Below are 24,383 nucleotides of genomic sequence, written 5' to 3' on the forward strand. Positions count from 1 at the left end.
CATTTCTGAGTCCCCACAATTTTGTGTGGTGCCTATCCCACAACAGATGTTCAGAGATTATTTATTTCATAAATACAAACTTCCCTTTTTTACCAGCTGTAAACACAAAACAGATACAAAAAGAGGCAGCTTCTAAACTGTGGGAATGGAAGTCACTGCACTTAGTGATGGTGAGGTGAGATGGGGCATAAATGCTAACACCTCCACACAGCAGTTTTTAGTGCTATAAACTTGCACAGGGGACTTTGAGGAAAGTGGTGTAAAACCAGTCAGTTAGGAGAGTCTAAATCTAATGAAAATAATTATAGCATTTTCCCCCTCAACTCTCGATAGCTTAGTAAAAGCAACACAGTCTGCTTAAGGGGATTAAAACCTGGGGGCTTGAGAATTTTCCCTTTTATGAACCACTAACAAGAAGCAATGCAAGGAAATTATCGAGGGACACACTGATGTGAGCTTGTCTTCTCACTCAGGAAGCAGTTACTAAAAACTACAAACAGCCCATTAACATAAGCGCTTACGTGAAAACACAGTAAGGGTACGTCATCACTGTTGATTTCATCAGCCCCTATTTCAAGGCTGCAACCCAGTGATGCCCTCCTCCTGAGGGCAAGGGAAGCCAACTGTGCTCAGCACTGAGAGTATCTGTTGTAAAAAAGAATTGCAAATGTTGGTTGATGATTAAATAGAAAGAGATGCTGAGAAGGGCGTGAGCTGGTTCTCAGCCTGGGCCTGTACTGCTTAGGAAAACAGTTAAAAGCCCTGAAAGAATATAAGAAGGTTCTCAATGCCCATCATTCACCATTCATTCACCCATCCAGCAATCATTTATTGAGCACATTCTATACATTGGGCACCATGTTTGTTGCTAGGAAACAAAGATGAACAGATTACTATGTCATCCTTCCAAGAGCTCACAGTATGCAGTGGAGAAGCTGGCCATGAAAACAAACACTGCTGGTGTCACAGAGTTGAACTCCAATGGCAGCATTAATAGAGCACCAGGGCAGGAATAACTCACATTCACCAGCAGATCCATGAAGGCTTCACAGATTCACAACCACTGGGCTTGACTTGAAGAACAAAGTAAAAGAGGCATTTGAAGGTTGGCTATATGGTTGGTAGTTAAGATCTATCCTGAAAATCCACAGATCCGGGGCGCCTGGGTGGCTCAGTCAGTTAAGGGTCCAACTTCAGCTCAGGTCATGATCTCACGGTTGGTGAGTTCAAGCCCCACATCGGGCTCTGTGCTGACAGCTCAGAGGCTGGAACCTACTTGGATTCTGTGTCTCCCTCTCTCTCTTTGCTCCTTCCCCACTCACACTGTCTCTCTCTCTCTCAAAAATAAATAAACATTAAAAAAATTGTTTAAAAAAAAAGAAAATCCACAGATCCAAGTTTACAAATGAACTACTTAGGAAATAAAGACAGTCAGTGGAATTCCTTTGCAGTATGTATGGAGTCACTTGGGGTTTATACAGTGGATCAGGCTCAATTCAGAAACTCTGGAAGTCATAACAGGAAGGAACAGGTTTGAAGCAACAGCTTAAATATTAAGAGTTTACTGCATACAGATCAATGCAACATTGGGACAGATCAGCAAGGCATATTTTCTTTTCTTTGTGATTAAGGGAGACCCAATCCCCACTTTGCCTTCACCCCCACACAAATTCTGAAATACTAGTTTCTTCAGATGGGGAAAGAAGATCCAGTGACTTTTGAGAGTCCTGCTCTTCAACAATTCAGAGTCTAGCTACAACAGCAGAACTCTGGGTGATAGTATGATGCAGGCCAGTCCATTAGCAGCTCTCTTCCCTCCTTGGGAGCAGAGGCTAGGGTCAAGGGAGCCTTCAGAGATGAAGTGTGCTGACGACCACAGAAAAGGGCAGGAGAATGTGACTCTCAGCCACAGGGGGCTTAAAGGCCTGGACACTATGGTCTTCTGGAAAAATCTGCCCATTTTTCCCCTTCCATATCCTTTAAGCAAAACTCCAAGCGCTCAGACTTCATGGAGCTTCAACCAACATTTCTTAAACATCTACCATGTGTAGGCACCATGCTCTCTGGTTCATAAAAGAATATTTAGTGTCAAGTATTATTATTATTTCCATTTTTCAAGTAAGAAAACTGAGTCTCAGATGAAATAATTTTCCCAGGGCCACTTACCTAGCAATTGATGAAGATGGGAAACAAAGATAGTTTCTGATGCCAACATAATTCAATATCCTTTCCTCACACAAAAATGTAAATATTAGGCCCTGTGTCCACTCTCACATCTCTTAGGTTTCCTTTATTGGATCTTCTCCAGTCTGATTTCTAATATTCTTGTCAGACAATGAACCAGCATCTGTGCTGATATTTTCACTCTCCAAAGCACCTTCACTCACATGTCTTGTATGACTGGTGCACTAGAGCTGTCCCTGCTGTTGTCCGTGTCATTACTCCTGTCTGGCCTGAATTTGTGCCCCCTCAAAAAACTGACATCAGTGGATCTAGTTCAGCATCTTAAAACAAGAGAGAACTGAGTTGGTGAGATCTACTGATTTATTTCTGATTTTCAAAGAACAGCCTTGTGAATTTCCAATAAATGTTTATTGTGAACAAATGAATGACCTGGCTTACTCATGCTTGTTTACTTTATCCACCTGCAAAACGGGAATGTGAAGGCCAGTTACTCATTCCTTCCTCTCATCCATCCATCCATCCATCCATCCGTCAATCCTCCCATATACCTTTTTGGGCCATGGAAACACAGTCAGTGAGGCAGAAGGGCAATGAAACTAGGCATGATTGGAAAGAAGTTCCCAAGCAACAAATGAATAAGAACCTTTTTCCTTTATTCTTTTCCCCTTTCATCTTCCCAAAGGGCTGTAAAAAAGTCAACAAAAGGAACACATAGTGAGGTTTATGGAATTTTAGAAAAAAGGAAGTGACATAGAAAGGAGGGAGAAACAAATATGCAAACTCTAAGGACCTATTATGGGGCCACAGCTGAGCAACAGAGTTCACTCTGAGCTTCCTGGGTGTTCCAGAAAGAAGAGAAATGATAAAGTGATGGTGTTCTCCGTAAGATTTAACCTTAAAGACTGCCTTCCATTCATTCATTCACTCATTTCATAAGCACTGACTGGGCATCTTCTGTTCACCAGAAGCCTTCTGTAGTACACTTAGGGGTATCATATCCAAATATACTCTTGTCTTTTCTCTTAAGTATGTATGGAGAGAGGGACTCCTAGTACAGAAAGTGACAATCAATGTACACTTCAAAGAGAGAGAGAGAGAGAGAGAGAGAGAGACATGAACTGTGACTCACCCTACTTCCCAGAAATACTGGAATGACACCCTGGATACTGCCTGAACTGTGTTTAAATGCCATTTGGAGAAGATGGCAGGTGCCTGATTGTCCAGTGAGATGACTCAGTTTGTATAAACAGGATGGTTCAGGGAAAGGAATTTCCTGATTCTCTGAGCCATTGCCTCGTAGCACACAATCTTGGAGTTCTGTGACAAAATGATCGAGCTTCAGTGCTGATGCTTGTACAGATACTCTGGAATATTTCATCACTTACAGCTAAGGCACCCCTGGGACTAGTTTTATATATCCAGCCCGTTAGAAACTTGGAAATTACCCAGTGTGGTCTCTATTATCCATGACCAAAGAATATCAGAATATGGAAGGGATCCTGGGTGTCACCGAAGTCACTGCTCTATTGGAAGCTTTCTACTCTTTCTTTAGTAAGGGGCTACCTTTACCTGGTCATTTCCAGGGGAGGATACTCAGGGAGGTATGGAGCCAGCTCTTCCCATTGCTCGTTATTCTCTGTCTCAGTTGCAAGTCACTGAGACTTCGGGCCATTTGTTACAAAGCTTTATCATAGCTGTAGCTGACTATTACATAGAATATTTTGCCTGAACTACACAGATGATTAAACAAGTCTACCAATTTGTATGGCCTTAGGAAGCCTGCCTTTGGGAGGATACCATTCCCTAATCATAAGCACTTGAAAATAAGGATTCTTGGCCCCTGGTTGGGGGAAGTCAGGGGTAGATTGTGCCAGCTAAATCAACACAGCCAGAGGGGCTGGAGAGCTCTGATGAACAATGATGTCTGTGGAGTCCAATTGTCACTCTGTCTTCAAGGTCCAACACTACAGAATCACCTCTTTCATTCTATATTCCTCTTCTTTCCTTTTCAAACATTCATTGAGCACCTACTGTATGCCAGGCCTGGTGGTTAGGTGCTATGAATGAATAAAACACAAATCCTGACCTCAAGAAGCTCCCTTCACAGTTTCATGAATATGAACATAGGCCACTGGTCTTCAATTGTATCACTTATTTATCTGATATACTGGCAATAAACTTGATCGAGAGATTCTTTGGGAACTTATAGAATTAAATTTGGGCCCACGTTCTTAAATGCCAAAGCTACTCTACACAAGTGGAACTATGGCAAGTAACAGAGAACTAACGTTGCCTGCAGCCTTAAAGCAACTCAGGAATTTCCTCCCATTGGCCCTGAGGAAAACTCCACAATGGGGCTGTGAGGGGCCTGTGGCCAAAAAGCTTTGAAGCCCCATTTTGGGGTTGGGGACAGTGATGATTAATGTCACAGCCTGCTCCTGGGCCAGCATTCTTTCCTCCCCTCAGAGATGGGGGTGGGCGACTACCCTTGAAGTCCTTTTTAGTAAGCTCTTCAGGAAAAGGGTTTGATATTGGAGATTCCCTCGAAAGCTTGCTGTTCTCCTCACAGGTTTCTCCAGCTTAATCCCTCACTCTCAGGTTTCTCTTTGTCTGGGGCTGGCCCATCCCCACCACCAGTGCCGCCCAGAGGTAGCTCCCTACCGCCAGTGCCCCCTCCACAGGCTGACTCTCAGCAAGCCCCCCATGCCACCCCCCAACTCCCAGCTTCCCCTTCACCTCATGGCCCCTCCCCCATGCCTGCTGGGCCCCGGTTCCAGTTCAATTTAGAAAAATGTAAATATAATACATCTCTCTCTGCTGCCTCCCTCAACTGATGACGTGCCTCACCATTACAACTGACAGGCTCAGAGTGGGCTCAGCGCACTTCCTGTCTGCATGGGTGGTCCTGGGGATCACGGGGAAGGAAGCCGACAGCTGAGAGTGGGGCCAGGGATCACCATGTCAGGCACACCAGAGGGAGTGGGCAGCTTTGGTTTCACTGCTCTCATTTTTGTTCAAAGCCCAAGACAAGGGCCTTTCTGGAATTAGGAGGTCTAGCCCATTGGGAAGGAAGAAGGATACCTCACCCTACCCCTATCCCTCCGCTAAAGCCCAAGTTCCCATAAGTCCTCATGAAAGTCTCTTACACAATGATCCAGGAAGGGGCTCTGGCTTCAGTCCCACTAACGGGTCTGTGGGGCAACCTGAGGCAACTTGCATCACTCCCTGGGCCTCTTGGCTTCAACATACACTGTCTAAGATGGATATGTGAACTGGGATGCCAGCACTGGAAGAGACCCTGGAGGTTACCTGGTCCAGTGGTTTGAAACTCTTTATTCTTGTCAAGACACTCAGTGAAAAATGATTACGTGCACCATTCACTTCCATTGGGGTGGCCAGGTTTTGTGCATGCTGAAACTTTCTTTGTTCTCTCATTCAAAAATAATCTAGAAATGTGAGAAAGTGAGGGTGATGTTGCCTCTGCTTTACCTTATATTTTTAAACTATATTATCAGTAGGAGCACCTAAGTTGTGATATATTACACGTTTGGTTGTGACTGCAGACCAGTGGGTCAGGTCTCTGCAAGGAAAAACTCACCATCTGGTCTAATTCCCTCTAATGTGGAGGAGGAAAGTGAGGTTCAGAGAGATGATAGGAGGTGCTCAAGGTCACACGTGCACTTAAAGGCAGAACTGGATTCACATCCACTTCTCACCGGACACCCTGGGAAGTTGGGAAGGAGAGAGATTGCTTGCTCTGTCCTACAGTGATCATCTGAAGAGAAAAGCACGCTTCATTCTGAAGACAAAGGTGCAGAGAAATCAGAACCAGTGATATGATCACCACCACCAAAGCTTAATTATCCACAGAGATGGCAGAAACTATCGCCTCCAACAAGGTTTTGACATTTGTGGACTTGGGTCTTCTCTCTAGGCAAGCTTTCCCAGGGCTGCTACCTATGAGCAGCATGGAAGGGTTCATATTACGCCTTCTCTTATTTCCTTGGCTTACTCACTGGAAAGGAGTACATAATAGGCCTGGGCTGGGGGAGGGGAGAAGGCCAAAGCAAAGGGGAGGAGGGGGAGGGGAGACAGGAAAGGAGGAGGAGGGCAGAGAAAGAGAAACAGGGAAAACCCCCAATTCTTGGTAATCCACTCAGTGGATTATCAGCCCATTAATACGTGAGAACTGACAGTAGCATTGCTAGAAGTAAGTTGTTTCAGCCTAGATAAGAGAAAGGCAGAGCCAGATAAGTGATACCCTCCTGTTCAGTCACTCCTTTACAGGGTTTTTTGGTGTGTTTTCAGTGCCCATGCTGTGTGCAAGGCCCTGTGGCTCCAGGAACCTGCCACCTAGGAAATCAGTTACCAAGAAGTATCAGAGGCATTACTGTCTTAGGAGGCAGCTTGTCTGAAATCCTGGGGTGGGAGTAGGGACAGCTAAAATCCTGAGGAATGGGAGAGAAGGGGAGGGGAAAGAGGAGCAGGAAGGGAGGGGGATGGGAGGGAAGCTGTTTTGGGAAGGAGGTGATAGCAGAGTAAGAAAGCAAAGGGGATTCCAGGGCAGGGAGGAAGGAGTGAAATGAAGGCTATGAGTGATAAATTGTCTGTTGGGGTCCATTTTGGCTGGACCCAAGAATACGTAAGAGGGCCTAGGGTTAAATACATCGAAACAATGTCCCACGAACGCCTTGGGAAAGATATGGGAACCCTGGAAGTTTTAGAACAAGGGATGGCAAGACCAATGCTAACCTTCATAAGAAGAAACAGGGCAGTGGAGAGATGGTGGTGGTTGCAAGGGGCTGTGTTGAGGGTGTGGCAGGAAAAAAACTACCAGGTGTAGGAGATTAAGAGGCTGAGCAGAAGAAGCAGCCTCCAGAGATATCCCAGAGGAAAGATGGGAGCCTGGATGGGAGGTGTGTGGAGACAGAAGAGTGAATGAGCAGCGATGTTGAGATTTCTCAGCTAGGGGCCTGGAGGGAGGGGGAACCATACGTGTGGTTGGGAAGGCAGGAAATGGTCACACAGGAGCTGAGTCTCTGGACAGAAGAGCTGAGAAATGTCTCCCCCTGGCCTGTCTGTTGTCTCAAAACAAGCCTGAGGTAGTGGGTGGGAGATGAGTCGCTTGTTTCCAGGCCAGAGTTTGTTCTGCCTCAGTACATGGGTTCCAAACCCAAGGAAGTTTGGTCAGGTGGCAATTATGAGCCAGAACAAAGAAGAGAATGGACAATTCTCTGTAATACACCTCTGCTCCATCAAATGGAAGCTTGAAAGGGCTAGCCTCTCTGAAGAAAGCACAGTCAGCTGCATTGTGTGTGTGTGTGTGTGTGTGTGTGTGTGTGTGTGTGTGACAACAAGGCCCTTTCATGTAACCTTCTGCCCCTGTCACTCTGCCGCTAGACCCTGAGGTCCTGGAGGGCCCGGGGCCCACTTACTGCCTCTGTGCCCCCAGTGCCTGGCACAGGTCCTGGAGCAGCAATGCTCCCAGGGACAGCCGAGGAGGGGGCACCGAAGAGGGAAGACGTGAAATCCGAGTTGAGCTTAAATCCAAGTCTGAGAGAGAGCATTCCACTCTGTCCGTTTTGGCTAATGACTTGATCCCTGAAGGCAAAGGAACAAATTAAAGCCAGAAGTGACTTTTCTTTAAGGGAAGCCCTGATAATAAACGTGGTTCACTTTGGTCTTGGGAGATGAAAATTGCTGCATATAAAAAATATATATAAATATGTCCACAGTGAAAAGGGAGGCCAGCCCAAATATCGTGGGATAGAAAGAAGCAGGGCCTCTATTTCTCTGCCACTGAAGGAAGGGAGCTAAAGTGCCATTCATTCAAGACACATTTTATTGAGGTCTTACTTACTACATTCCAGGAATAGTGCCAAGTGGTGAGACTAGGGAGGGATAAGGGGGCCCCTGCCCCCACAAACTCACATTTTTTCCTCTACCAAAGCAGGTGTAGGAGAAGAGAGGAGCCATTGATGGAAGAAATTGCTTCCAAGAGACAGGTTAGAGCTTGAGCAACTCAGCAAGAACTTGCTGCAGGCAGGTGAACTAGCACAGGCAAACCCAGACCTGGTGGTGGCAGATAAGCAGGTGTGCATGCGCAGAGCCAGCACAAGGAGCACGAGGATGCTCTTATAAGCTATACGTGCAGGACACTGGAACTTTCACTTAAGGGAACTCTATCACATTGAAGGATTTTACATACAAAAGAGAACATGCTCTGGACTGTACCTTAGCAAAGCCATTTTAAAAAGGAAATGGGAAAGAGGGAGAAAGGAGGCAGGGGACAAGTTAGGACGCATTTGGAGTCATGCAAAGGAGGTGGGCACTTGCCATTATAAAATAAGTAAGTCAAGCAGATGAAAAGTACAGCATAGGGAACACAGTCAATAATAAAAAAAGAAGTGGAAGAAGAAGAAAAAGGAGGAAGGGCGAGGGCTTGAGTGGGGATGCAAAATTCTTAGTAGAGGCAAAGCCAGTGAGGGAAGGAGCCATGAATATAAAAGGCCCTGGATCATACTGATCCTCTCCTCAGCAGGCGTTGATGCGAAGCCAGATAGGAATCTTGGAGAAGAAGACAAGGTCTGTGCCAATGCAGTGATGCTCCTTCTGAACCCAGAAGTTCAAGTCTGCAATTTCAGGAGGGCGCTGCAATCTTTGGGACCTACCCCATGCGTTTCCACCTGCTGGATGACTCTTACAAGTCTTGGTGGACAGCCCTTGGCCCTCCAAAGTCATGACCTGGTCTTCACTCCAAATGAATGAGTAAGTAAATATCCAAGCTCAATGCACCTCCCTTTCTACTAAAGTTTGACAGGATGTAAACTCATGACCAAGAAAAATGAGGTTTCCTCTAACAACTATGTGAATGACAGAAAAAATTCATCTTGTCACCCACATTAAAGGCCTAGGGGATAGGCCTATTTAAGAAGCTGAAGGAAGGCTCTAGGGGGAGAATTGAATTCCTGAGTCAGGAAGACAATAGTGATTATTTTTTAGAAGACTGGAGGAACAAAAGTTTGCGGGTTTTAGATAAACAGATGACAAAAGGAGCCCATTTGCGATGCCAGACTTGACAAGGAGAACCCTAAGGGCTTAGATTCTCTGAAAAGACAAACATCTTGGAGTGTTTACCTCTCAGACTTCTGAGTGTGATTTTTAGATTTGCCTTGGAGTCTGGTACCCACAGTCTTTCAACATTACTGCCCAACCCTATACTAATGGGTCAATACATTGAGGGCTCACTACATTGAGGGCTTTAAATTGTTTTTAGTCAATTCCTAGATTAAAGGGAAAGAAATTGGACTCTTGACAAGAACAGTGGCAACTCATATCCATAGACAGCCTATGTGGACCAAGCACTGTTTTTTAACTATGTTATTTTCATTACCTACTTCTCAGAACCATCCTGTAAGGTAGGTGCTATTATCATCAAATCTACTTTCCAGATGGGGAAACTGAGCCTGGCTGACTTTATGCATCAGCCCAGAGTCATGTAACTAGCCATAGCAGGCCTGGGACTGGAAGTCTGGTGGTTTGACTCCAGAGCCCACCCCTACCCTCACTTAGCCTATGTTGCTAAATGGCGTAATGTTTGGTAAAGTTTAGTCTGCAGTCCGGTCTTTGATTGTACATGGGAACAAATATTCTCTTCACAAGGGTCAAGAGTATATTCCAGAGACAAAAGGAATAAAAGGACTCTAAGCCAGAAACATAGCTCTTGCACCTATATAAACTATGAAATAAAATAATCACATCTTTGAAGTGGCTGACAGCTTGGCAAAATGGCCTAAAGAATGCTGGGAGTGAGTTTCTGTGGAACCCAGCTTGGAAAACCCATGTGTGATTCGTGCTTCCTCCTCTAGAGAAGCCTGAATCGGTATCAACTGCATTGTTGACTGAATCAATATCATCCTGAACTGTTGAAGGCTCTGTCCTTATTTCCAAACTTGTTACTCCCTTTATATGTTTAATACATATCTGATGAATGAAATAATGAATGAATGAGTGAATGAGTGCGCCTGTGTTTCTTCTTCCTTCCTTAGTCTTTCTTACTACCTCCCTTCCACACTTGCTGCCTATCTCCTCAAGGGAAACAGAGTCACAGCACTGGCTAAGATTTTACAACTGCTCCCTACAGCCTGATGTGAAACGCAAATTTGTCTCATCTTCAGACAAATTAACGTACCAGGTCTTTATCTAAGCCCTATCTACCCAAAAACCACCATTTGCTATGTCAATGCTTACTCATGGCCAGGAGACTCTTTGAACTTGTGAGTCCTTTTCCTTGGAATGCTCTCCCTTACTCTTATCATTAATATGTAGACTGTCAGAACCAGAAGGACCTCAGGAATCAAGCCCGACCTCCTACCTACGGCTGGAAGTCTCTTCAAAACATCCTTGACCCACCCACAATCAACCAAGCCCCGCTTTGAAAATGATCCTTCATTTGCCACTTAAAGTTGTTAAAAGCTAACCTCTGTTAAGAAAACTTCCCTCACTAATTAAGAAATCATTCATTCATTTACTCATATTTGTTTATCAGACACACTGAGTGTCTGTTATATGCCAGGAAATGTGCTGGGTCATGGAGGCCATGAAGATGAATAAGCCATGATTCCTACACACTGTTCTTTAGAATCTAATAGTCTGGGTCTGCAGAACAGATATGTGACCAGTATTATCATAATTCTGGAAGATACACCATCAGTGTGTGTACCTATATGTAATGGGACAGAAAGGCAAATAATTAATTATTCCTCTCAGAAGGAATGGGGCTTGATCTAGGGAGACTTCACAGGGAAAGCACCATGAAAAGCTAAGTTTTGAAGGAGGAGAAGTCTGGAATATTCAAATCAACAAAGTGGAATGAGGTGGCCACAGGGGGCTGAGCATCTCAAACTTACTGTGCACTGATAATTCCTTCATATCACATTACTTCAGGCTACTAAATAATTTGTATTCACTGGAAGAGTATTTTGTACACTGCCTGTGGCTCGGTGAATTGGTCTAATCCTTTTAGAAAGGAATACATAAAATAAATAAATAAATAAAGAACTATACAATGGCCGTAACTTAGATCTAGTAATCACATCTGTGGGAATCTACCTTGAGGAAATCATTAGCAAATATGGAAAGGATTATATGCATGGAGATAATATATATTAGATTACCAAAATAGGGGAAGAATCAGAAAGTGAGTCTCCAATGTGTTTCACTGGAAAATCAGCAAATGAACTACAGTACATTTATTAGAGGGGTCATTTATTATGCAGCTCTTAGTTTTGGATATTATATGACAACTTGGAAATATTTATTCATCTAATGCTAACTGGAAAACAGCAACAAATGTGTGTATGTGATCACAACTTTATTTTAAAAATCATATACATAACAAAAAGGGTCTAAGAAGAAATGGCACCAAAATGCTAGTAAACATTGGGCTGAAATGAGGTAAGTCTGGGAGACATTTTCCCTTCTTTTCTCTATTTTCAAGCCTTCTGTTATATGGTTGTTTTGTTCCCTTATAACCTGTAAGTAGTTTTGTGTGTGCGTGCACGTGTGTGTGTGTGTGTGTGTGTGTGTGTGTTTTGTTTAATCTACAGAATGAATTTCACTCTCTACAATCGTGGTATAAACTTCTTCCAGAAGCCACTAAATCTTCTAGTTCTCGCTGTTTTTTCCCCTCTTCTCATTACTTTGTAAAGTGCCCATGTCTGAACACATAGTGGATGTCCATTCAGTGATAAGGTGGCTGACAAAGTTCAGCCTATATCCCTGCACGTGGCTTTCCTAGGGTTCAAGACCATTAAGAGAATCAGCAATACTTGACAAACCCGGCTTTTATATGTGTTAGATGTTCTTCTTAGCACTTTTCAGATACTAATTCATTAAATACAACAATCCTACGAGGTAGATATTATTATTAATATCTTTTTGTTTTTACAGCTAAAGCAAACTGACACACATAAAAAGTTAGCCACTTAACCAAAGCTGTCCAAATACTTGGGTCACAGAGCCAGGATTTGAACCCAGAGAGTAGAGCTCAAGTGTCTCTGCTCTTAAGGATTCACAAGAGGAACCTTTGAAAGAGCCAGCTATCTAGACAGACAGGTAGACATGCCAGGAAGACCTACATGGATAGCTGGGTGGTGGGGGTAGGGGAGTAACGTTGGAGGGTGGGGGTTGGGAGCCATATTTAATGTAAGCCCCTTCCCAAATGGAAGCCTCAGCTTCTGGCAGCAATTTCTGTCTGATAGAATGGCAGACATTGGGTGGCATCTGGAGTATGAGTGATCACCTCTGTGTAAAAACCTGGCTCAGTGCTGGAGAGGGATCAGAGATAGTACTTAAATAAAGGAAAAAGCATAAGGGAGCTACATATTTCCATAAACTGTGTCTTGATATTTTCCTACCCTATAGCTCCCAAAACAGATATAACTGTTTCTCTTCTGATAAGTTTGTTTAGATTATAAAGTACAAATTTTTCCTGGAATTTTAGATACCTCAGAACTAGAACAGACATTTTATGGCCATCTAATCTAGACCCTGTCCATCCCTCTACCCTTAACATACATATACACATTCTTATAAACAGAAGAGGAGAAATATCCACTAGAAATAATAAGCAAGGGACCCAGTGCACAAAAAGGTATCTGTGACCCCCCTATTGCGAGTGATTAACCAAAGGAGGCAGGAGCCATTATGCAAACACAATGACAGGTCCAATGACAAAGTTCCAAGTGATTCTTCTGATGGGTCCCACTGATGTTTCTCCATATACATTCTGGATTGAATAAATGTTTAGATGATATGGCTGACCTCTTGGTCCTATGTTTTTAATTCATCAGTTTCAAATCTTATGAAGAGGCTTCTCAAATATCTACCCCAATGAAAGGTCAGGATTATTCACAAGAAACCAAGAGTCTGAAGGCAGCTTATCTAAGTTGGGACATTTATCATGGAGATTTCATGGCTTCCAAACCACATCTGAAATGACTGTGTTCTACCAGCCTGTACTACCCGCACTCCTACTTTCAAGCCTTATCCAAGAACAAGGAGAGGCTCTCTCACTAGAAATATACCTCTCATCCCCTACACAAATCATCCCAACTTTTTAAGAGAAAATCTGACATGTTACCCAGCCCCACTTGAGTAGAGTAGCGGACTCTTCTATATTCTCCATGTTAAAGATGCTATGTGTCCTTACTCTTCCTGATGACAATCTATTCTTAAATTTCAGACTTCACTATTTCCTTTTCAGCTTTATCAATGCCAGAAACCATGGTAAAATACCTGAGAGACCAAACTTCTCATATCATAGATGAGGAGAGGAAGCCCAAGAAGAAAAGGATATTACCCTAGTGTCAAGGTGGTGACAGAGTTGCTCTCGGTTCTCATTCCAGGACTCCTTTTGCCCTACCCACCCTCAACTTCCATGTGGCACTGAAGGTGACACTGTGTAGCCATGAAGCCCAGGAAGAAGCAGAGACTGCCCCAGTCATTTCCCTACCCTCTTCCCTAGCCCTTTTTGCAGACCCCTTGTGTGAACCTGCCCCCAGTAAAAGGAAAGATAATAGGATCTTACTCATCTCCATGTACTCTGGAGTCAGTCCAGTGTATGGCTCCAAGCTGTAGTCTAGGTCCCACTGCTCTGGATGCTTTGAGTGGGCTGAGTCAGTTTCTCCAGGTTCTGTCTCATCTTTCAGCTTCCGAAATAGTTTCTTTAGTTTCCTGGAAAAGAAATGGACCAGTCACTAAAAGCCTTTGGAAGACAGAGTTAGTTATACAGACAGAAGGAGGAGAAAAACTAAGGCTTTGTGACACTGCAGTTATCTCTGCTCCAAGGACACACAGAAGGACACTAAAAAGACTACTTTTCTCTTAAAGACAACCTGGGGTTTTTCTTTTTTCCTTTTTTTAAAAAAATTTTTTTTTAATGTTTATTTATTTTTGAGACAGAGAGAGACAGAGCATGAGCAGGGGAGGGGCAGAGAGAGGGAGATACAGAATCTGAAACAGGCTCCAGGCTCTGAGCTGTCAGCACAGAGCCCGACGCGGGGCTTGAACTCACAAACTGTGAGATCACGACCTGAGCTGAAGTCGGACGCTTAACCGACTGAGCCACCCAGGCGCCCCAACCTGGGGTTTTTCAACAGGATAAGGAAAGGTTCCCCCCAAAAAGGGTCAGGTTTCTTCAAAACCAAAGAAACTGAATTCTTCCTACTGTTTGATGAGCAGCAAAAGAGTTGGCCCTTCTTGCCAAATGCTGAGATCATCCTATTGTCTAACAGGTGATCTATCCACCCTCTTCATGGGGAAGAGAGGATGCCTAGAAAGTACTAGAAAGATGCTTTCCTCCAAGCTCAAACATTTTCAGGTCTTAATAACATAAACAGTACCATATTTTTCATTAAATCCAAACTAAATGTTGTCAACTACTCTTATGGGTTGAAGTGAGTCCCCCAAGATTCACCTGTTGAAGCACTAATCCCAGATGTGCCTGCATTTGACTACAGGGCTTTTAGTAGGTAATTAAGATTAAGTGAGGTCATAAAGCTGGGGTATTAATCCAATAGGACTGGTAGATTTATAAGAAAAGGAAGAGACAGTGATCTTTCTCTCTCCACCATGTGAGGAAGGACACAGTAAGAAGATGATTATTGCAAGCCAAGAAGAGGGCCCTCATTAGAAACCAAACTCTACCAATTCTTGATCTTCGACTTTCCAGCATCCAGAACTGTGAGAAATAAATTCCTGTTGTTTATGCCACCCAGTCTATGATATTTTGTTATGGAAGCCCAAGGAGACTAAGTCAACCAAGATAATAATGGCCCAGCCTCTCAGTGCTTGGATGAGAATTGAGTGAAACAATGTCTATATGATCCTTAGCATAATATCTGGACATAGTAAGCATTCAATAGGTAATTAATATTTTTATTTTTAATATTAAATGCTAAAATATGCCTGAGGATATGGTCTTTTCATACTTCCCATTAACGCACAATCATAGGGAATGAAATTAGGTAAAGGAACAAGGTGCCAATTCTGCTAATCAATCTAAGAAAAAGTTTCTAGGAGATAGTTGGGAGGAGAATTAATAGCAGAACAGTCAGAATCATATACTTGAAAAGTTAAAGGGATTTTGAAGTCCATGCCCCATTCAATGCAGGAATTCCCCCCACATTCCCTACACAAGATGATTTAACCCCTGTGTTTCCAGAAGAACATTCTCAATATCATTAGGTATAGCATTCCATTGTTAGAAAGTGCTTCTCACAGTTAGTGGAAATATAATGGTTCAAAACAATGTTTTGATCAGTGTCTTGTCTACTACCATTTGTCATCAAGAAGATGTAGTATAGTAGTGTAGTGTAGTGGGTAGAAGTCTGATCTTTGATGTCAGAAAATAATTGTTTAAAACCCAGTTTCACAACTCACCAGCTATATTTTCTTGGTCAAGCTATTAAAACTCCATAAGATTTAATTTTCTTATCTATGAGAAAATAAATATCAGCTACCCCATAGGGTCAGTTAAGGAGATAATCTCTGTAACATGCTTAGCTTAGGGCTTGGTACATGCTAAGAGCTCAATAAATATATTTATCCTTGTCCCTGTCATCACCATCATCATTATCACCATCACCATCACAGAAGGATTTAAAGAATGAATTGAGATCCACAGAAGCAACAGTAAAATACAGTATTTCATAATAAAAGAGCAAGCAAGAATTCTGTGATAGTAAGAAATTGAGAAAAATCTAGGTGAAGCCTAAAGATTCTGAAGCCAAATAGTTTGGACTGGCTGAGACCCTGTCTGTAGGTCAGGGCAAAAGGAGAGGTGAAGAAAAAAAAAAAATCAAAGAGAGAAAAAAAGAAAAAGAAAAAAGAGAGAAGGAGGGAAGGATGGAGGAAGGGACGGTCTGGAATCAGAACTAAAATTGAGACTTTTCCTCCAGATAGCAGTAATCAGAAAACGTGGCCAAATTTTTAGTAAAGAATAATCAGTGGTTTTAATTAAATATGGAAAATTGAGCACGTGTATATATCTCTTTTCCTTCTGAAACGTGACTAAAATGATAGCGAATGAATTTTAGAATGAACAAAACCACAAGGTTAAAGAAAACAGTCATGAATACAGCAGTGTATAAGAGATGTTAATAAATATCTTAGAAGACAGACAGTGGGTAAAGGGGTTAGCAAAGCTGTGATGGCTGAACACCAAGTGCCTGCAGTGAAAAGCAGCAGAAAAAAAAAGCAAGCCCTCTCATGCTGGAATCTCAAAAAGGTTCAGAAGTTTTAGGCACTAGGTACTGCTAAAGGCAGGCAATAGTGATTGGTCAAGGCACTGCTTAAGGAGGAAGAGTAGACCCTAGTGTCTCTGCCCAACCGTATTGCCCAGGTGACTGACTACCACTTCTCCCACAGGAGGATTAAGAAGTTTATTAATTAATCAGCAGGATTAAGAAGTTTATTCAGAGGAAAAAATGAACTGGGGAAATTATAGATCCGAAATGAGTCCAATAAAATGATCGGAAGTAAAAAAATCAATAAACTCACAGAAAAAAATAGAAAAGAAATAAATAGACAATAGGAAAGAAAAGATAAGACAATAGGAAAGAAAAAATAGAAAAGAAAATAAATAGACAATAGGAAAGAAAAAATAAGAAACTCCAACATTTAATCAGAAAGAGAAGACAGAGAAAATGGTGAGGAAAGCATAAAGAAATATAAGAAAATGTCCTGAGCTGAAAGATATGCATTTTCTGATTGGAAGGACCTACTCAGCATAATGATGAAAAAAAGGACTTCCACCAAAGCCCATCACCATGAGATTTCACAACTCTAGGAACAATGAACATGATTCTAAAAGCTTCCATGACTAGAGAGACAAACAGATTCTCTAAAAATTATTTGGAACAAAAAGATATTAGAATTCTCAACATCAGTCCTTGACATTAGAAAGCCCCAGGGAAATTTATTAATATTGAGAAGGCAAATGATTTTTAGCAAGGGATTTTATACCTAGCCAAAGTATACATCAAGTGCAAAGGCAGAAGAAAAAATGTAAAACATGCCTTTAAAAACAAGGTTTTTAGGGGCGCCTGGGTGGCGCAGTCGGTTAAGCGTCCGACTTCAGCCAGGTCACGATCTCGCGGTCCGTGAGTTCGAGCCCCGCGTCAGGCTCTGGGCTGATGGCTCGGAGCCTGGAGCCTGTTTCCAATTCTGTGTCTCCCTCTCTCTGACCCTCCCTCGTTCATGCTCTGTCTCTCTCTGTCCCAAAAATAAAAAAATAAAAAATAAAAAAACGTTGAAAAAAAAAAATTAAAAAAAAAAACAAAAAACAAGGTTTTTAAAAAGATATCCATGCATCCACTCTTGTGAAGTTCCTGGAGGATGAATTTCACCAACCAGTGATATAAAACAAGAAAGGTAACAATGGAATCCAGCAAACAAGAAATTACAGAAAAAGGAAGTGCTAGATCTAACTGGGATTCACAGCTATATAGAAGGTTCAGTGAACAGTTTTGGTTTGAACAGGAGAATGAAGATTCCCAGAGGATGGTCTCCAAGAAAAAACAAGACATCTGATGTGTTAAATGAGGCCATATAGCTGGGAAAATGGACACTTAAGTACTGCCAATAATGTGTAGTAAGTATCATGAAGGGAGAAATTTAGGTAATTATGACAAAATAAAACAAAGAAAACTAACCTGACCTGAAGCAGGGGATGTTTTCCCCAAGGAAGAGATGCATAAACCAACTAAATGATAAAAGATGGCAGAAGCATAGGAAAGGGAGAGTGGCATGATGGGTGAAGATGTGTTCTAGGCAGAGGAGATCATCTGTGCAGCGGCCAAAGGCAAATAAGAGAACAGCTCAGAGAAGGGACTGAATGGAGCTCCACATGCTCGGAGCATGGAGTAGGAGAGGAAAAGTGAGGAAAGAGAAGAGCAAGAAGGCAGCACAAGTCTATGGCATGGAAAGTTAGCCATATTAGGCAGTGGCCCAGGTGACAGATTATGGCAGCAGAGTCCAGGGTAATTGCAGTGGACATGAGAAGGAGGAGGCAGACTGAGACAGGCTCAGGAAGCAGACTTAAGAAGCTGTGGTGACCTGTACGTGGGAAGGAGAGGAACCAAGGACCATTTTGGGGTCTTCAGGCTTGCGTGTGGATGGTGGTACAGTTTGCTGAGACAAGGGACACTAGAGAAGAGGCCCTTTTGATGAGGGGGAGGCAGGCGTGTCAAGGCAGAGGATCCCACAGGACAAGTAAGTAGGGATGTCTAGTAAGCATTTTATACATGTGTCTAGAGCCCTGAAAACAGATTTGGGTGGAAGCTAACAATAATGAGAATCATCCTGGAGAGAGCAACCAAAACCATAGCAATGAGCCCCACCTGTGGATGGAGCACAGGGAAGGAATACCAACAGTCCAGGGATGGGGAGAGGGAGAGGAGCTTTCCAAGGGCAGGAAAGCAGAAGTCACAGGAACAGAAGGCCAACTGCTAGACCATGTAGCAAAGAAGGGAAGGGCAGAAGGGGAGCTTCAGGAATGACACTGCAGTCACTGTGTAATACACTGTGGGCATGTCGAAGACGATGAGGGGAAAAACAACCCACAAGTAATTCTTATGAACCCTTCCTTCCCAGAAGCTGCCCTTCTGGAGATCTCAGTGACCATTAAAAAAATTAATAAAGAAGGTCCCTCAAGAATAGGATTTAACAGGAATCCTGCAAATTGTATACCATACAGATGGGCTGTTTGGAAAACTTCAGATTACGATTCCAGCTATACGATGCACTCACTTGTTAAAATAACTCCTTTGATGTTACCCCTTGTCCTTTTCATCCGCTCTGCTATTTTTCCATCACTTTTTAATGACAGGTCCGAGAAACTGTCTGGAAGTCTTGGAGCCTTTCCTTTGCTTGTGCCCCATGGGCTCATCCCAAGACCATGGTGATTGTCTGTCACACCTTAGGCCTTCCCACTGCAGGAATCTGGGGCCTAGGCAGCTCCGTATGCCTCAAGCCTCATTAAAGAAGGCAGGACTAAGCCCTAAATGAGCCAAACAAGATGAACACAGCAACCTCTGAGCTATGATTCCTCTCCTTGACACCTGACAAGGTTCAAATTTGTTCCTTAAACTTCTGATTCATGGCCAGATTCCACTGTCTTTGAGAACACAGACCTCCTTTGCCTGTGATGGCTTTAAAGAGAGACTGTTTTATGTCTTGAAATGTAATATTTATCACATTTACTGAAAAAAAAAGCATAAAGTTTATAGAATCTTACTGGCCGTGTCCAGGGTACATTACAACTATTGGGGGATGTGATCTGGTGTTTTTAGTAAGAATAGGGATGGGGAGACATTTTGCTAGTGGAAGTATTGATCTATTTGCTCTGTCTCAGACTTAGCCCAGGAAAGAATCTGGCATTTGGAAAAGGTAGGCATTTTACCTTTTGTTAAAAAAAACACCCATCTTTCTGAATGACAAAAGGCTCATTTCCAACTTTCCTTCAAGGAAGACTGGAACTAAGTTTGAGAGAAAATTATAGTGAGAAGTCAGGATGTGGGGTGGCACGTTTTAGGGGCACCATCTGATTCATACCAAAAATCCATATTGCACAAACACATATGGGAAAGGCAGGGTGTGGGGGGCAGCAGTGAGGGAACAGAAACCCCTGATAGGGGACTCAGGTAATAAATAGCACAAGATCAGATTCTGCCATACCGCCCACCATGTCTGAAGTCATCTCAGATGGAGCTGCCGATGAGCATTGTTCTGGGGCCTGTAATGTTTAAAACCATCCAGTTCCTCTCTGGAAAGCATCTGTCACAACTGTGTCAGGCCCCAGGAGCCTGGGGTTGCTAAGTGGGGATAGTTCAAGGCCAGATCACGCAACCCAGTTTTATTTATTATCATGTCCTCAATTAGTCACAGAGCTGCCTTTAAAGAGCCTAGTGCCCCCAGTTTTATGGCCTCCCTTTGAAGCACTTTGTGTTTCCATCCCCAGGGTCTCTGAATCAGGCCTAGCCAAGGTGGGACTGCTGCCGTCTGGTGGAAGGTGCCTGGAGGGAGCTGGGCTTCTGCACGGCCCTGTCTGGGACACCTGCCAGATTTAGGGGCAGCAAAAGAGAGCCTGAGAGAGTTGGTGGAGCTTATCCAGGTCCCAAAGGGCAGCTGTACAGTAACCATGGACATGCCTAGTATCCGTGCCAGCCTTGTGGAAGCCTGTGGGATTAAGAAGTGATAATATTGCTCTAAAGCAACGTTTCCCAAGCAACAGTCACATTCCAACAGCAGTTCATTTGACACCTTTGGAGGTCCTTACACTTGGCCCTCATCTCATTAGATGCTCCCGTTCAGCTCATTTCCTGCTCCTGTTCAGCCCCTCTGATGGCGGTTAAGGAGAAAACCCCAGTCTGCTGCTGGCATGTCTTTAACAACTCCCCAGTGCCCATGCAGCTTCCTTTAGAACAAAGAGAATGCGGATCTTAAGCTAATGTCATTGGTTGTTTAATAATGTTTACTTCTGACTGTATTTCTTTCTACTGTGATTTGCCGTTCACAGTAGCTGATAGTGTTCATGTTCCATTTTCAGAAATGTAATGAATTTAAATAAAACATGAGTTGCTTTAGAGGAAATTAATATGCAACAGTCACTTAGGTAGTTATGAGAAAAAAACTTAAAGGTTAGTTCACAAATCACCAAAGATTGGACACGGTGTCTTACAAGAAGCCTACTAGAGTATACAATTCTCAAGGGCATTACAATTGTGGTTATGGTATGTTTGTAAGACACACACACACACACACACACACACACACACACACAGAATCTACTAAGAATGTTGCATCCTTCACCCTCAGGGAGAGAGGTAACTGACTACCTGGCTTACTGATAAAGGTCACTTAGATAGTCTCTAATATTTTAAAACTTTCTTTGGAAGAATCTTAGAAAACTACTTCCAGAAGTAGATGATAAACATCTTCTAATTGTATAATCTCATGTTTTTTTACCCCCAATATTCTTAACTAGTATAATCACCTACCTAACTCCTCAGCCTTGCTTCTGTTTTTAAAAATCAAATCGGGTATCTAAGACTACTATTTACCTCCCTTGGGGAAAGAATTTGATGTAGGCTCTGAAGGTACATGACTCAAAGGCCATCAGGCCCTGAACAGAAGAGAAAAACAGTGCTCCTGACTTGGTCTTTTTAATCTCACTCTTGGGCTTGCAACAGTCACAAAGCGTCACTTACAAACATAAAGCTAATGACATTCAGTAACACCTTGGCTGCCTGGAGCCCCTAAGAACGGTTCTTCCTTTCTCGGATTTCATATGCTCTATTTTCGAGATAGCTGAGCATTTATCCAACCTTTATTTGTACATAAGCCAGGTTGCATGAAAATCTTTCTAGAATAACTTTAACAAGGTCACACAGTGAGTATACTACAATGGCTCAATTTAAACCCAGATCTGTTGGACAATCTCTGTCTTACTGAAATGTGCTACCCCCTCCAAAGAATTCAAGACCAATGGGTCTTATTCTTATCATTTATACCTCTTTTTCCTGTCAGGTCAACTGTCATATCTCTTTTGACTTGGAAAGACTCCTTTTTATTTTCTTGCTTATTTCATGTTTCTCAACTGTGTCATTCATATAAGGATATCTCCAGGTGCTTGAACTCTGGATTGGATGGGGTCTAATTTATTGAGAGTGGGTTCTGAGCAAGGAGGGGAAAATCCAAAAATCACCATCATAGTGATTTCATGTAACTGAACTCAAAATAGAACCTGTAAAATTACAAGAACTTTGGAGACAGAAGACTCCAGGGCTTGGTAGAAGGATTTCTGCTCTACATCCTCAGGGATTAATTACATATTTATTATTATAATTAACTATATATCTTATGTAGTTCATATATATATTATAATTAACTACACAGTTATATTGTATGTGTCCTTTAGCAACCTAGAAACTGAAATGAGGAACAATGTTTTGAAACAGAAGTAACTTGTATTTGGAAGCAGCAGTGCCCAGTTTTACTGAGTAGAGGACATGGTCACAGAATGTCACAGCTGAAATGAGAACACCTTGGAGATGATTCTAATGCCATTATTTTCATCAGGAGATGAGGACAGCAAGACTTAGAGAAGTGATTTGTCCCCAGCTTCATAAGTCACTGTATAATTTCCATCAATTAATTAAAGTGTGGCATATTAAATACATATCAAGCATAAACAAGAAAATTTAGCCTTTGAGGCAAACAGCCATGTGTTAACTTCATCTGTTATGAAGTAGATGGGTGGGGGACATGCCAATACACTGTCCAAACATATGCCTGAGCTCTTGCCTCTCTTCTATCTATAAAAGGCCTCTGGTCCAGAGTAAATGGGCTAAGTAGTAGAGCAGATGTCCAGGCATAAATAAATCTCATGCCTGCAAGCTGTATACAATTCCATCCAGAGCAGAATAATGATACACTGGAAGGACAGGTGTCTTTCCCAGATGTCTGAAGGAGAATGGACACTTTCTTTTGTAGCAGCAGTGGAGGGGCTGGTCCCTTGGCTTCAAAGGAGCCAGATGTGGCTTTGGTACATCTTTTCTTGGTCTGTATATTTTCTGGATGTTTCTCCACAACAAATGTAGTCTCTCTCTGAGATGGTAAGCTCCTAGGGAACAGTGACCATGTGTCTTACCAGCTTTGCTTGACTATCACCGAATGACTGTCAACCAGAAAGCTGGAGATGGGGCACAGTTTCAGAGGGCTGGGTTTCTCAAAATTGATGATTTCCGGACTGGTGACCAGAGGCTGGCTGCAGCAGGGAGGTGAAACAAGATGTCCAGACACCAACATTCTTGCCAGTCCTCATACCAGAAAAACACACATCCAAGAGCCTTCTGAGATTGTGTCAGTGTGAGGACAGAAAAGCACCCTAAGCATTCAGCCTAAGTAATGGTATGAGAACACCAAAAAGCAATAGAAATGTGTGGTGGTGGTGGTGGTGGTGGTGGCGGCAGTAAGGGGAGGGGGGAGGGGTTACATTTTTCTTTGACCTGAAGGTAGATTTTCACTTACTGCATTTTCTTTCCTTTTAGATCTAGTGCCTACAAGTCTGTGTTTATTTTCAAGTTGATCTCAATGCAACACTTAAGGGAAAGAAGTCCTTCTGTGAAATCTGTATAAAACCATGTGGGAGGAGAGAGAAGATCCACATGCAAATCCAGCCTGAGCTTCACCAGCTCTGCACCCTTCCCTCCTCCAAGACCACATGTGTCTAAAGTATTACGTAGTATTTCCCCCTTTCGTATTCATTTCTACCCACCACAATGAAAGTCTACATTACTTATTCAGTGGGAGGACAGCGAGCATTAAAAATATTTTACACTTTGAGGTCCGAGATACCTGAGTCCTGGCTCTGCCACTTAGTCATTACATTACTTAAGCAAGTGCTTAATCTTTCAGAGCCTCAAACCTCCCCAATCAGATGGGTAGACAAGCCTCGTCGGAGGGGCCCTGCCTCATGGGGAAAACTATTGGCAAGTGGGCAGAGGAGTAAATAACCAGGCTCTCTGAAGGGAGGAGGCAGGGAGCATCCTGCTGAAACTCTGGCCCTGCTGGGCTAGGCCCTGGTGGCAAGTGAGGAGATAAGAAGAATTCATTACATACGGGACTCCGATCTCAAAGATGTTATTCTGGATCAGCTGCTTCCCCAACATGATGATGCTGAGCTGAATGCAGAGCTCCATGAGGCAGCCTCCCGGAGCACACTGCCCAGAAGAGAAGATAACAGTAGATGTGGTTAAGACCAAGGGGAGCTCAGAGAAGCAAGGGCAAAAAGTAAAGCGTGCGAAATGGGGTAAGGGTGAGGCTGAGGCCAGGGGGGCGCCTACAAACCACCAGCCAGCCATGGATCACTGGTGGCTATACTTGCCTCTTCCATGCGGTAGCCATCAAATACATAAACGTAGCTTCCAGGTCTGCCCACGAACCTGAAATCCACAAGCATGGGAGAGTTAGGGAAGGAGAAAGGCAGGGTTGCTTGTAGGCATGGCCTTCAGAGTGGAACAGCCACCACCTGCCGTCCTCTTTGAAAGTAGGGGCTAAATCACCTAGGACCCTCACCTGTACCACCCAGGGTTCCAGGGAATAGGGGCCGAGGCTGGAGCTGGTGTGGGGCTGGG

The 24,383-nt window shown here is 43.1% G+C and overlaps 1 protein-coding gene across 1 annotated transcript in view; it reads right to left on the bottom strand.

Annotated features, from left to right (window-relative positions):
• LOC125918753 (anoctamin-2) overlaps positions 1–23,961 on the bottom strand; it is a 41,958-nt gene extending 17,997 nt beyond the window's left edge. The window contains exons 1-2 of the mRNA XM_049624947.1: positions 23,869–23,961; positions 13,775–13,920 (exon numbers count right to left, since the gene is read on the bottom strand). Coding sequence (XP_049480904.1) covers positions 13,775–13,920; positions 23,869–23,948 — 226 coding nt within the window. The 5' untranslated portion in view covers positions 23,949–23,961. The remainder of the gene's footprint in view (positions 1–13,774; positions 13,921–23,868) is intronic.
• Positions 23,962–24,383: the final 422 nt, after the last annotated feature.

This window comes from Panthera uncia, chromosome B4, assembly GCF_023721935.1.
Source record: "Panthera uncia isolate 11264 chromosome B4, Puncia_PCG_1.0, whole genome shotgun sequence".
NCBI lineage: Eukaryota > Metazoa > Chordata > Mammalia > Carnivora > Felidae > Panthera > Panthera uncia.